Below are 14,560 nucleotides of genomic sequence, written 5' to 3'. Positions count from 1 at the left end.
CAGAACCCTAGGAGAACCAAGCATTTCACTACACCCGCAATAACATCTGCTAAATGTGTGTATGTGACCAATAAAATTAGATTTGAAAAGGCATGAGAATGGAGAATCCCAGAGTAGGATTAATGTTCCTGAAAAAAGTTTTCCTTCTGGATTAGTCAAGAGCTAATTTCACACCTGTGAGTGAAGCCACAACAGACCTATAACAGCCTTCACACAGAATAACATTTGAATTAAAACCCAACTACCCCAGGCTAGGATGTAAAAGACTCAACAGCGTTTTGAGGAAAATTGACAGGACTCGTTTTATTGGAGAATTCCAGAACATCAGAGGGACAGAGACTCCTGCACACGTCAGAGAACCTCTTATCTAAAAAAAACTGTGTGTTTAGAAAACCAGCAAGATGGAAAGCTGTTGCACACACGGCTGCTGTTACAGGGTCACCTAGGAGACATGCATGTCACTGTTACAGGGTCACCTAGGAGACATGCATGTCACTGTTACAGGGTTGCCTAGGAGACATGCATGTCACTGTTACAGGGTTGCCTAGGAGACATGCATGTCACTGTTACAGGGTCACCTAGGAGACATGCATGTCACTGTTACAGGGTTGCCTAGGAGACATGCATGTCACTGTTACAGGGTCGCCTAGGAGACATGCATGTCACTGTTACAGGGTCGCCTAGGAGACATGCATGTCACTGTTACAGGGTCGCCTAGGAGACATGCATGTCACTGTGCCCGGAATTTCTCTCTTCCTCTTCCTTATTGGACAACACACTTTCAACACGCTTAGAACATGTTTCATGTAAAAACAGGAACATTTAGACAAAGCAAAAGGAACTCACTGCACATAACAGACGGGATCAAAACAGTTAATTATCCAGGAATAAGGTAGAACCCTAGGAGAACCAACTGTGGAGGAGGGGGGCACAGGAACACACAACTCACTATGGGACGGGACGCGCTTTGCTTCCTACACAATCATGAAATGCTGTTTAATTAAAAAAGATTTTAGTGTGTTCATCTTGCCTGCAGATACTTTGTTGATATGACCACTGCAGATCTGCATTATATTACTCAGCTTTGCTTTGTGCTAAAAATCTGTACGGATAGTAGATAGTATACTTATAAAATCACTGATAAAAATATTCCTCTGTTAACAATACGCCTTGGAGGGGGACCACGAACACTGGGGCAGGCTGGGGGGGGGGGGGGGGGGGTCGGAGGTCAGGGGTCGGCAGTGTTGCTACTCAGACTTGGCTTCCTCCTTCTCCGCCTCGGGAGCATCCTCCATCTGCAGGGTCAGAGGTTAGAGGTCAGTAGAACAACCTGACATTCCTGTTGGTAGTTTCTCATCCTAAAACAGGAGTTTATCTCTGCCATCAAGCTGACCAATGTCTTCTAATGTCCCTTTCTGACCAGCCTCATGTCCTCTACAGTCCATGATGTCTTTCTGACCAGCCTCATGTCCTCTACCGTCCATGATGTCTTTCTAGTTCTTCCTAGGACTCTGTCTCTAGATCCATCCTTTATGTCTGCAATGACTGTCTTATACAAATATACCTGTTAATGACCATTGAATGTCTGCCTATGACATGTCTTATGTATAGTAATGTACAGTATAGTAGTATTTTTATTTAACCAAGCAAGTCAGTTATGAAGTGGTTATTATTTATAATGACGGCCTACCCCGGCCAAACCCTAACAACGCCGGGCCAATTGTGCGCCGCCCTACGGGATTCCCAATCACAGCCGGCTGTGATACAGCCTGGAATCAAACCAGGGTCTGTAGTGACGTCTCTAGCACTGAGATGCAGTGCCTTAGACCGCTGCGCCACTCGGGAGCCCATAGTATAGTAGTGTACAGTATAGGAGTTTATAGTAGTATATACTGTAGTAGTGTATAGTCGTGTACAGTATAGTGGTGAATAGTAGTGCACAGTACAGTAGTATACCGTACAGTAGTTTATAGTAGTGTATATTATAGTAGTATATACTGTAGTAGTGTAGTCGTGTACAGTATAGTGGTGAATAGTAGTGCACAGTACAGTAGTGTACAGTATAGTAGTGCACAGTACAGTAGTATATAGGATAGTAGTGCACTGTAGAGTAGTATATAGTATAGTAGTGCACTGTAGAGTAGTATATAGTAGTCTACAGTATAGTAGTATATAGTATAGTAGTCTACAGTATAGTAGTCTATAGTACTGTAGTCTACAGTAGAGTAGTATATAGTACTGTAGTCTACAGTGCAGTAGTCTACAGTACAGTAGTATATAGTACTGTAGTCTTCCTTTGCTCTTAGAGCATGGCAACACCAGGGTTGTGGGTTCGATTCCCACGGGGGACCAGTATGAAAATGTGCGCACTCACAACTGTAAGTCGCTCTGGATAAGAGCAACTGCTAAATGACTCAAAGGTTAAAAATGTCCAGTATAGTAATGTATATTACCTGGTTGGTCTTGGCATCTCCGTTCTCAGAGTGGTTCTCCTCAGCAGCTTCAGCCTCTGCGTTCTCCTTCGCTGCTGCCTTCTTAGTTTTCTTCTCCTCCTTCTTGTCATTCACAGCCTTCTCTTTCTGGGTGGGGGGGGGGGGGGGTGACAGACATTATCTACAGAGCCTTCGGAAAGTATTCAGACCCCTTGACTTTTTCCACATTTTAGGTTACAGCCTTATTCTAAAATGGATTAAATCTGTTTTTTTTGAGTGGCCCCGCACAAAACCCCATATTGACAAAGCAAAAACTGTTTTTTATACATTTTCTCCAGAGATGTTCGATTGGTTCCAAGTCCGGGCTCTGGCTGGGCCACTCAAGGAGATTCATAGACTTGTCCCTTAGCCACTCCTGCGTTGTCTTGGCTGTGTGCTTAGGGTCGTTGTCCTATTGGAAGGTGAACCTTCTCCCCAGTCTGATGTCCTGAGCGCTCTGGAGCAGATTTTCATCAAGGATCTCTCCGTACTTTGCGCCATTCACCTTTCCCTCGATCCTGACTACTCTCCCAGTCCCTGCCGTTGAAAAACAACCCAACAACATGATGCTTCCACCACCATGCTTCACCATAGGGATGGTGCCAGGTTTCTTCCAGATGTGACACTTGGCATTCAGGCCAAAGACTTCAAGCTTGGTTTCATCAGACCAGAGAATCTTGTTTTTTCATGGTCAGAGTCTTTAGGTGCCTTTTACTGAGGAGTGGCTTCCGTCTGGTCACTCTACCATAAAGGCCTGCTTGGTGGAGTGCTGCAGAGATGGTTGTCCTTCTGGAAGGTTCTCCCATCTCCAAAGAGGAACTCTGGAGCTCTGTCAGAGTGACCATCGGGTTCTTGGTCACCTCCCTGATCAAGACCCTTCTCCCCCTATTGCTCAGTTTGGCCGGGCGGCCAGCTCTAAAACATTTGCAAAAAATCTAAAAACCTGTTTTTACTTTATCATTATGGGGTATTGTGTGTAGATTGATGAGGATGTATGTATTTTTGTGCCCATTTTAGAATAAGGCTGTAACTTAACAACACTCTGAACACTCTCTCCAAAGGCACTGTATACTATGTTCATATGTATGCCTTCTCTTTCTGGAGAGGGGGGTTTGTAGTTATGTTTTTGTGATGATTCTGGGGTTTGTAGTTCTGTAATGCGATGTTCTAGTCTTTTGTTCTGTTTGATGGTTCTTGAGTTTGAAGTGACGTTGTGTGCAGCCCTGGGGTTTGTAGTTCTGTTCTCGTACCTTTGCTGGTTTCTCCTTCTTGGCCTTGGGTTCAGTCTTGGCTGGGGCTGGTTTCTGGAGAGAGAGAACAAACATCAGTCTCATGTGTTCTACAACCACTGATCATTCCTAGTTCTACTGACCAATAGGTGCTAAGGCTTCAGATCTACTGACCAATAGGAGCTAGGGCTTCAGATCTACTGACCAATAGATGCTAGGGTTTCAGATCTACTGACCAATAGATGCTAGGGCTTCAGATCTACTGACCAATAGGAGCTAGGGCTTCAGATCTACTGACCAATAGGAGCTAGGGCTTCAGATCTACTGACCAATAGGAGCTAGGGCTTCAGATCTACTGACCAATAGATTCTAGGACTTCAGATCTACTGACCAATAGATGCTAGGGCTTCAGATCTACTGACCAATAGGAGCTAGGGCTTCAGATCTACTGACCAATAGGTGCTAGCGCTTCAGATCTACTGACCAATAGATGCTAGGGCTTCAGATCTACTGACCAATAGATGCTAGGGCTTCAGATCTACTGACCAACAGGAGCTAGGGCTTCAGTGGGACTTTACTAACTGGTTGCATGATTTATAAACTGGTTAGGAGTTATGTAACCTGCTAAATATGTAATACATGTGTAATTAGCTAATTAGATAAGTGTAGTGTATGGTGTATGTGGAATACTGTAGTATTGTAGCAGAGGTTATAAAGGTGTTATAATCTTTTACATAGCTAATAGACGCGTAATTAGGTGTATCAGTTTGTGTAATAACCTGGAATATAGTTATAAAACATGTCTAATAATATGGTCTAGTTATTGTAGCAGATGTTATCAAGGTGTACATGCTGTTGGAGCGAAGTTTAATTTAGCATGTGTAATTACCTGCTGTATATAGTAATACGTGTGTAATTACCTGGTATATAGAGACAATACATGTGTAATTACCTGCTATATAGAGACAATACATGTGTAATACATGTGTAATTACCTGCTATATATAGAGACAATACATGTGTAATTTCCTGCTATATAGAGACAATACATGTGTAATTACCTGCTGTATATAGTAATACGTGTGTAATTACCTGCTATATAGAGACAATACGCGTGTAATACATGTGTAATTACCTGCTATATATAGAGACAATACATGTGTAATTACCTGCTATATAGAGACAATACATGTGTAATACATGTGTAATTACCTGCTATATATAGAGACAATACATGTGTAATTTCCTGCTATATAGAGACAATACATGTGTAATTACCTGCTGTATATAGTAATACGTGTGTAATTACCTGCTATATAGAGACAATACGCGTGTAATACATGTGTAATTACCTGCTATATATAGAGAAAATACATGTGTAATACATGTGTAATTACCTGCTGTATATAGTAATACGTGTGTAATTACCTGGTATATAGAGACAATACATGTGTAATTACCTGCTATATAGAGACAATACGCGTGTAATACATGTGTAATTACCTGCTATATATAGAGAAAATACATGTGTAATACATGTGTAATTACCTGCTGTATATAGTAATACGTGTGTAATTACCTGGTATATAGAGACAATACATGTGTAATTACCTGCTATATAGAGACAATACATGTGTAATACATGTGTAATTACCTGCTGTATATAGTAATACGTGTGTAATTACCTGGTATATAGAGACAATACATGTGTAATTTCCTGCTATATAGAGAAAATACATGTGTAATACATGTGTAATTACCTGGTATATAGAGACAATACATGTGTAATTTCCTGCTATATAGAGACAATACATGTGTAATTACCTGCTGTATATAGTAATACGTGTGTAATTACCTGCTATATAGAGACAATACGCGTGTAATACATGTGTAATTACCTGCTATATATAGAGAAAATACATGTGTAATACATGTGTAATTACCTGGTATATAGAGACAATACGCGTGTAATTACCTGCTATATATAGAGAATACGTGTGTAATGATTGTATGGTGATTGTAGCTGAGGTTGTGTTATTTGTCATATAGTGGTTGTATGATGTGTTATAAGGTGGTATATATAGAGAATACGTGTGTAATGATTGTATGGTGATTGTAGCTGAGGTTGTGTTATTTGTCATATAGTGGTTGTATGATGTGTTATAAGGTGGTATATATAGAGAATACGTGTGTAATGATTGTATGGTGATTGTAGCTGAGGTTGTGTTATTTGTCATATAGTGGTTGTATGATGTGTTATAAGGTGGTATATATAGAGAATACGTGTGTAATGATTGTATGGTGATTGTAGCTGAGGTTGTGTTATTTGTCATATAGTGGTTGTATGATGTGTTATAAGGTGGTATATATAGAGAATACGTGTGTAATGATTGTATGGTGATTGTAGCTGAGGTTGTGTTATTTGTCATATAGTGGTTGTATGATGTGTTATAAGGTGGTATATATAGAGAATACGTGTGTAATGATTGTATGGTGATTGTAGCTGAGGTTGTGTTATTTGTCATATAGTGGTTGTATGATGTGTTATAAGGTGGTATATATAGAGAATACGTGTGTAATGATTGTATGGTGATTGTAGCTGAGGTTGTGTTATTTGTCATATAGTGGTTGTATGATGTGTTATAAGGTGGTATATATAGAGAATACGTGTGTAATGATTGTATGGTGATTGTAGCTGAGGTTGTGTTATTTGTCATATAGTGGTTGTATGATGTGTTATAAGGTGGTATATATAGAGAATACGTGTGTAATGATTGTATGGTGATTGTAGCTGAGGTTGTGTTATTTGTCATATAGTGGTTGTATGATGTGTTATAAGGTGGTATATATAGAGAATACGTGTGTAATGATTGTATGGTGATTGTAGCTGAGGTTGTGTTATTTGTCATATAGTGGTTGTATGATGTGTTATAAGGTGGTATATATAGAGAATACGTGTGTAATGATTGTATGGTGATTGTAGCTGAGGTTGTGTTATTTGTCATATAGTGGGTGTATGATGTGTTATAAGGTGGTATATATAGAGAATACGTGTGTAATGATTGTATGGTGATTGTAGCTGAGGTTGTGTTATTTGTCATATAGTGGTTGTATGATGTGTTATAAGGTGGTATATTGGTATTTGATGTGTTGTACGCTTAATTATAGTCTATAAATGTGCTTTAAGCTGCAATAAGAGGTTATAAATGTGTAAAAACTGGTGTATAGGTTATATGATGCGTCATAAGGTAGTATATAATGTCTGTATCGTAGCTGGTCTCACCGCTGATAACCGGGCGGATCTCCTCTGGGGCTGCAACAGGAAGAGAAAACATGTCAACGCACACACTGTCAGAGACCAACTATGTTGAAACGGAGCTGATAAAGAATAGTAATTATAAGTGATGGGTTGTAGTTGAGGTCACAGTGTTGAGTCTGTCTCAGTCTCACCTCTTCCTTGACGTCCCCAGCGGCTCCCTGCTGAGGACAAACAACAAAAACAACTTTTATCACGAAAACACTTCTCTATAAGAGCAGGCAACAGTCTACGGTGACTCAAATTACACATTTATGAACTGTCAGGGAAGACCCCAGATAACTTTTAAATTTCAAGAAAAAAGTAAAAATGTCATAGATAATGTTAAAATAAACTTGTTTTTAGACCCATTAGATGGAAGTGTAATGTAATATTTGAGTTTTGTTAACAGTTTATATGTTTTGGGACCAGTAACACTGAAAGTTGGGGTCCTAAAGTATCTGTCTCTCTTTCTCCACTCTCTCCATCTCTCTCTTCTTTCTATGAGCTCAGGCAGGATTTGAAAACTCGCGCGGGACGGAATAAGCAAGAGGGAGGAGCAGAGTTAAGCCTCCGCAGCGCCGCCCGGCGGTAGAGACACGACACTGCAGCCACCTGGGACCATGAACAAAGACAAAAAATATACATTTGTATCGAAATAAGACGACGACTGCATCTTTTAACGATCAGAATTGAAACTATAGATACTAAAGCGAATTCTCGAGGTAATTTTGGGCGGATTGAGGGGAAAATGGCGGTAACTGAAGCGTTTCTGTTCGGTAGGTCGAAGAAGAGAGGAAGACTTGGGCTGCAAAGCATGGCTGCTGGTTGTGCTTTAACTACATGGAGACAGAGAGAGACTTCTGGCTTCTCAAAGGACAGCGACCGCCGGTCGCCAGACTTTTAAGCCCGCAAGCGATCAGAAAAATATGAATTTAAACATTTAAAAAATATATTTTTTTTAACATACCCTTCAAATAAATGCCGTCAATTCCCCAAAGAAATATGTTTATAATTAAGTAATCGTTGGAGGGGATGGCGCTCCACATTCATTTGCAAGCCATCAATAGCTGCCTGCTTTTCTTGTTTCACAATCCTCTCTAAATAGTCACCAAACTACGTACCTTTCTCTTGGGCATGTTGGATTCTTGGAGATTGTCTTTCAGATGGAACTATAAAGTGTTTAGCTAGCTAGCTGTTGTGAGTTAGGTGCATGTGAAGCCAAGTGTCTGCTGCTGCCTGGTCCGTGTAGTAAACACACAGGAACAGCCACCAGACTGGCTGAATGGGGGGAGGGGTGCGGCTAAACGCAGGATTGATGTGCTCTCCGCCAATTACGGAGCGCTATTCGCAGCTGCAGAACACGGAGAATTTGGGAACCGGTGATGTTCTTTACGCGCGAAGTGCTTCTAGCAAAGCGAGGGAAGGAAAAAAGAAAAAAATCACCATGAAATAATATCGAGCGCTTGATTAGTAGGTGCCCCTGCGAACAGATAACATGATTTGATAGGGTCTAGAGGTTGCGTTTAATTTATAGTCTTATTTCAATGAAACTCATAAAATAATCCCCCTCTATTCCCAGCATCATAAAACGACTGTCTCTACTCCACCATTATAACTTCTGCCCAAAACAAGGCGGAAAATACATTAACATTTGGCTTCGTGTTTGTGGCCAACATGGCGCCCTTCTAGCTCGACACATTTTTGTTTGTCGGCTTTTCTAAATTAATCTGAGGAGAGGGAACGTTTACGTCGCATCGTCCGGGCGCCTGTAGGTGGCTTCAGCTACAAAGCCCAGTGTGAATGAATGAGCAGTTCTCCCTGCACCCCTGGCGGCCGAGGACAGACGGCACACCTCACCAAAACATCCTCAGTCTTCCTCTCTTATCTAGTCAGACACACCGAATAGAGATAGAAAGGGCGGAATATGAATGATCACCTTCAAATGTGACCAACTAGCCTTGCATTACGTACTTCTATTAGCTATTGTAATTCACAGCCATTATCTCAACCTGGACTAAAATCCCAAAAGGGCCAGATGTACCGGTATTGTAGTGGGGATGCAGTGTTTCATGTATGCCACGGGAGGGCGCTCTGAGACGCCCTTTGACCGTCACCTGGTGCGACATTGCAACCAACTATAACTGGGTTCTATTATGACGTCATTCTAATGGATACAACCCTGCTACTTCTTGATACATTGTTGCATTCAGTCACAAAATGGAGCTGAACGTTGAATTAAGTCAGACTGTGAAAATAGACATCACATTGACTGGACAGACTAGGACTAGAAGGTTATATTCATCTCTCTTGAAAGTTACAGTTCCTGACTCGATATCCACGCTTTTAGGCTATCGAGTCCGTGGTCGACTTTTTGCCACTGATTAAGTCACGGAGACATGATTCAACAAGTGAGGGAGTGAAATAACACCACTGCAAATACAACCTATATTTATGTTTATTTATTTTCCCTTTTGTACTTTAGCTATTTGCACATCGTTACAACACTGTATATATATATATATATATATATATATATATATATATACCTAACATGACATTTGAAATGTCCTTATTATTTTGGAACTTCTGTAAGTGTAATGTTCAAAGTTAATTTTTTATTGTTTATTATCTATTTCACTTGCTTTGGCAATGTAAACATGTGTTTTCCATTATGTACAATTGCACTAAATATTATTTGAATAATGCGAGATGTTAAATCCCAGCAGTCTTTAAAATGACATTCAGAAGATAAAGGTTTTCAATAGTTGTTTTTAATTCATAAAAACAATATTAATTGGAATATAATATTATAATGGAATATAACTAATAACAATAACTAGTAACTTAACTATTTATTCAGTGTAACATTGATGTGGCAACTCTTATGCTCTGCTATTGCACAATTCTAATTTGTACGTAGGTCACAAATGAAGCTATCCCCAGTAGAATTGGAGCACAACTCACGAGCCCACCACCTGCACTGTTCACACATAGTCTAGTCCCCACCAGTGACTGAAACAAAAATACACTGCGCATCCCATTCTTTGGTGGCTGATGTGGCTTGTTGTGTTGCAACAACCTTCTTTGAGACAAACTTTTTTGGAAGAACCTGCTTTGTTTTCTTAATCTCTCTATTTTCTTCTTGTTGATGTTTTTAAGGTGAGACTGTCAGTACAGCCTCAGACTCAGCCTTCCTGGACCTCGTCTCCTGGAGCCTTAGGGACAACTCCAATAAAATTGCTGCTGCTGTTGGTTGTTGGTTTAAGCAAAAACAAACCCACAACAACAAGAACTCATGAGTGTTAGTACAATAAACACTTTGTTCTAATCAAATCAAAAATCAAATCAAACTTTATTTTTCACATGCGCCGAATACAACAAGTGTAGATCTTACCATGAACTGCTTACTTACAAGCCCTTAACCAACAGTACAGTTCAAGAAAGAGTTAAGAAAATATTTACCAAATAAACTAAAGTAAAAAATAATAAAAAGTAACACAATAAAATAACAATAACGAGGCTTTATACCGGTACCGAGTCAATGCATGGGGGTACAGGTTAGTTGAGGTAACTGTTATATGTAGGTAGGGATATGCATAGCCTATGCATAGATAATAAACAGCAAGTAGCAGCTGTGTAAAAACAAATGAGGAGGGGTGGTCAATGTAAATAGTCCGGTAGCAATTTGATTAATTGTTCAGCAGTCTTATGGCATGGGGGTAGAAGCTGTTAAGGAGCCTTTTGGTCCTAGACTTGGTGCTCCGGTACTGCTTGCCGTGCGGTAGCAGAGAAAACAGTCTATGACTTGGGTAACTGGAGTCTGACAACTTTTTGGGCTTTCCTATTACTATATACCAGGTAATTACACATGTATTATGACACCACCTATTATATAGGTCTTGGATGGCAGGAAGTTTGGCCCCAGTGATGTACTGGGCTGTACGCATTACACTCTGTAGTGCCTTATGGTAAGATGCCAAGCAGTTGCCATACCAGCCGGGGATGCAACCGTTTAGGATGCTCTCATTGATGCAGCTGTAGAACATTTTGAGGTTCTGGGGACACATGCTAAATCTTTTCAGTCTCCTGAGGGGGAAAAGGTGTTGTCGTGCAATTTTAACGACTGTTTTGGTATGTTTGGAACATGATAATTAATTAGTTGGTGAAGTGGACATTAAGAAACTTGAAACTCTCGACCCACTCCACTACAGTCCAGTCTATATTAATGGGGGCCTTTGTCTTGCTCACATTGATGGAGAGGGTGTTGTCCTGGCACCACACTGTCAGGTCTCTGTCCTCCTCCCTATAGGCTGTCTCGTCGGTGATCAGGCCTACCACTGTTGTGTTGTCAGCAAACTTAATGATGGTGTTGGAGTTGTGTGTGGCCATGCAGTCATGGATGAACAGGGAGTACAGGAGGGGACTAAGTACACACCCCTGACCGGCCCCCGTGTTGAGGACGTGTTGTTGCCTATCCTCTCCACCTGGGGGCCGCCCGTCAGGAAGTCCAAATCAAATTTATTTATAAAGCCCTTCGTACATCAGCTGATATCTCAAAGTGCTGTACCGAAACCCAGCCTAAAACACCAAACAGCAAGCAATGCAGGTGTTGAAGCATGTTGGCTAGGAAAAACTCCCTAGAAAGGCCAAAACCTAGGAAGAAACCTAGAGAGGAACCATGCTATGAGGGGTGGCCAGTCCTCTTCTGGCTGTGCCGGGTGGAGATTATAACAGAACATAGCCAAGATGTTCAAATGTTCATAAATGACCTGCATGGTCAAATAATAGGTCTGGGACAGGTAGCACGTCCGGTGAACAGGTCAGGATTCCTGTTCCAGAACAGTTGAAACTGGAGCAGCAGCATGGCCAGGTGGACTGAGGACAGCAAGGAGTCATCATGCCAGGTAGTCCAAAGGCATGGCCCTAGGGCTTAGGTCCTCCGAGAGAGAGAAAGAAAGAGAAAATTAGAGAGAGCATACTTAAATTCACACAGGACACCGGATAAGACAAGAGAAGTACTCCAGATATAACAAACTGACCCTAGCTCCCCAACACAAACTACTGCAGCATAAATACTGAAGGCTGAGACAGGAGGGGTCAGGAGACACTGTGGCCCCATCCGATGATACCCCCGGACAGGGCCAAACAGGAAGAATATAACCCCACCCACTTTGCCAAAGCACAGCCCCCACACCACTAGAGGGATATCTTCAACCACCAACTTACCATCCTGAGACAAGGCTGAGTATAGCCCACAAAGATCTCCGCCATGACACAACCCAAGGGGGGGGGGGCGCCAACCCAGACAGGAAGATCACATCAGTGACGCATCCCTCCCAGGGACGGTATGAAAGAGCCCCAGTAAGTCAGTGACTCAGCCCCTGTAATAGGGTTAGAGGCAGAGAATCCCAGTGGAAAGAGGGGAACCGGCCAGGCAGAGACAGCAAGGGCGGTTCGTTGCTCCAGAGCCTTTCCGTTCACCTTCACACTCCTGGGCCAGACTACACTCAATCATATGACCCACTGAAGAGATGAGTCTTCAGTAAAGACGTAAAGGTTGAGACCGAGTTTGCGTCTCTCACATGGGTAGGCAGACCATTCCATACAAATTGAGCTCTATAGGAGAAAGCCCTGCCTACAGCTGTTTGCTTAGAAATTCTAGGGACAATTAGGAGGCCGTAGCGTACATGTAGGTATGTACGGCAGGACCAAATCAGAGAGATTGATGCCGACAGAGATGGCCGCCTCGCTTCGCGTTCCTAGGAAACTATGCAGCAATTTTTTTTTTACGTGTTATTTCTTACATTAGTACCCCAGGTCATCTTAGGTTTTATTACATACAGTCGAGAGGAACTACTGAATATAAGATCAACGTCAACTCACCATAATTACGACCAGGAATATGATTTTCCCGAAGAGGATCCTGTGTTCTGCCTTCCACCCTGGACAATGGATCAGATCACAGCCAACGACCCAAAACAACGATGTCGTAAAAGAGGCAAACGAAGCGGTCTTCTGGTCAGGCCCCAGAGACGGGAACATCGCGCACAGACGGGCACATCGCGCGAGTAGCATACTACTCGCCAATGTCCAGTCTCTTGACAACAAGGTTGATGAAATCCAAGCAAGGGTAGCAGTCCAGAGAGACATCAGAGACTGTGACGTTCTTTGCTTCAAGGAAACATGGCTCACTCGAGAGACGCTAACTGAGTCGGTGCAGCCAGCTGGTTTCTTCACGCATCCCGCTGACAGAAACAAGCATCTTTCTGGTAAGAAGAGGGGCGGGGGGGTATGCCTTATGATTAACGAGACGTGGTGTGATCATAGCAACATACAGGAACTCAAGTCCTTCTGTTCACCTGACTTAGAATTCCTCACAATCAAATGTCGACCGCATTATCTACCAAGGGAATTCTCTTCGATTATAATCACAGCCGTATATATTCCCCCCCAAGCAGACACATCGATGTCCCTGAACAAACTTTATTTGACTCTATGCAAACTGGAAACCACATATCCTGAGGCTGCATTCATTGTAGCTGGGGATTTTAACAAGGCTAATCTGAAAACAAGGCTCCCTAAATTATATTAGCATATCGATTGCGCAACCAGGGCTGGTAAAACCCTGGATTATTGCTATTCAAAATTCCACGGCGCATATAAGGCCCTCCCCCCACCCTCCTTTCGGAAAAGCTGACCACGAATCCATTTTGTTGCTCCCAGCTGACAGACAGAAACTAAAACAAGAAGCTCCTGCGCTCAGGTCTGTTCCACGCTGGTCCGACCAATCTGATTCCACTCTTCAAGACTGCTTTGATCACATGGATTGGGATATGTTCCTCATTGAGTCAAACAACAACATTGACGAATAAGCTGATTCGGTGAGCGTGTTCATTAGAAAGTGCATTAACGTGTCATACCCATAGCAACGATTAAAACATTCCCAAACCAGAAACCGTGGATTGATGGCAGCATTTGCGTGAACCTGAAAGCGTGAACCACTGCTTTTAACCAGGGCAAGGTGACCAGAAACATGACCGAATACAAACAAGATAAGCGTCAGTATAGAGACAAAGTAGAGTTGCAATTCAACGGCTCAGACACGAGAGGAATGTGGCAGGGTCTACAGTCAATCACGGATTACAAAAATAAAACCAGTCCCATCACAGACTCCAATGTCTTGCTCCCAGACAGACTAAACAACTTCTTTGTCCGCTTTGAGGACAATACAGTGCCACTGACACGGCCCGCAACCAAAACCTGCGGACTCTCCTTCACTGCAGCCGACGTGAGTAAAACATTTAAATGTGTTAACCCTCGCAAGGCTGCAGGCCCAGACGGCAGGCCCAGGCGGCATCCCCAGCCGCGTTCTCAGAGCATGCGCAGACCAGCTGGCTGGTGTGTTTACGGACATATTCAATCAATCCTTATCCCAGTCTGCTGTTCCCACATGCTTCAAGAGGGCCACCATTGTCCTTGTTCCCAAGAAAGCTAAGGTAACTGAGCTAAACGACTACAGCCCCGTAGCACTCACTTCCGTCATCATGAAGTGCTTTGAGAGA

At 42.3% G+C, this 14,560-nt stretch overlaps 1 protein-coding gene across 2 annotated transcripts; it reads right to left on the bottom strand.

The window, feature by feature from the left end:
• Positions 1-276: 276 nt before the first annotated feature.
• hmgn6 (high mobility group nucleosome binding domain 6) lies at positions 277-9,067 on the bottom strand. Of its 2 annotated transcripts, none has more exons than XM_036943617.2 (6): positions 8,120-9,067; positions 7,151-7,180; positions 6,984-7,013; positions 3,722-3,775; positions 2,454-2,579; positions 277-1,295 (listed from the first exon to the last, which is right to left on the bottom strand). In XM_036943617.2, exons 1-6 carry the CDS (start codon positions 8,132-8,134, stop codon positions 1,248-1,250), a joined length of 303 nt encoding a protein of 100 aa, XP_036799512.1. In that variant the 5' UTR covers positions 8,135-9,067; the 3' UTR covers positions 277-1,247. The 2 variants fall into 2 exon arrangements, with proteins under 2 accessions (XP_036799512.1, XP_036799513.1); XM_036943618.2 differs by having other exon boundaries at positions 7,151-7,177.
• Between the last annotated feature and the right edge of the window lie 5,493 nt (positions 9,068-14,560).

Source organism: Oncorhynchus mykiss, chromosome 14 (genome assembly GCF_057628025.1).
Source record: "Oncorhynchus mykiss isolate SJ-2025 chromosome 14, ASM5762802v1, whole genome shotgun sequence".
Classification (NCBI taxonomy): domain Eukaryota; kingdom Metazoa; phylum Chordata; class Actinopteri; order Salmoniformes; family Salmonidae; genus Oncorhynchus; species Oncorhynchus mykiss.
This window is presented reverse-complemented; position numbering and strand designations above follow the sequence as displayed.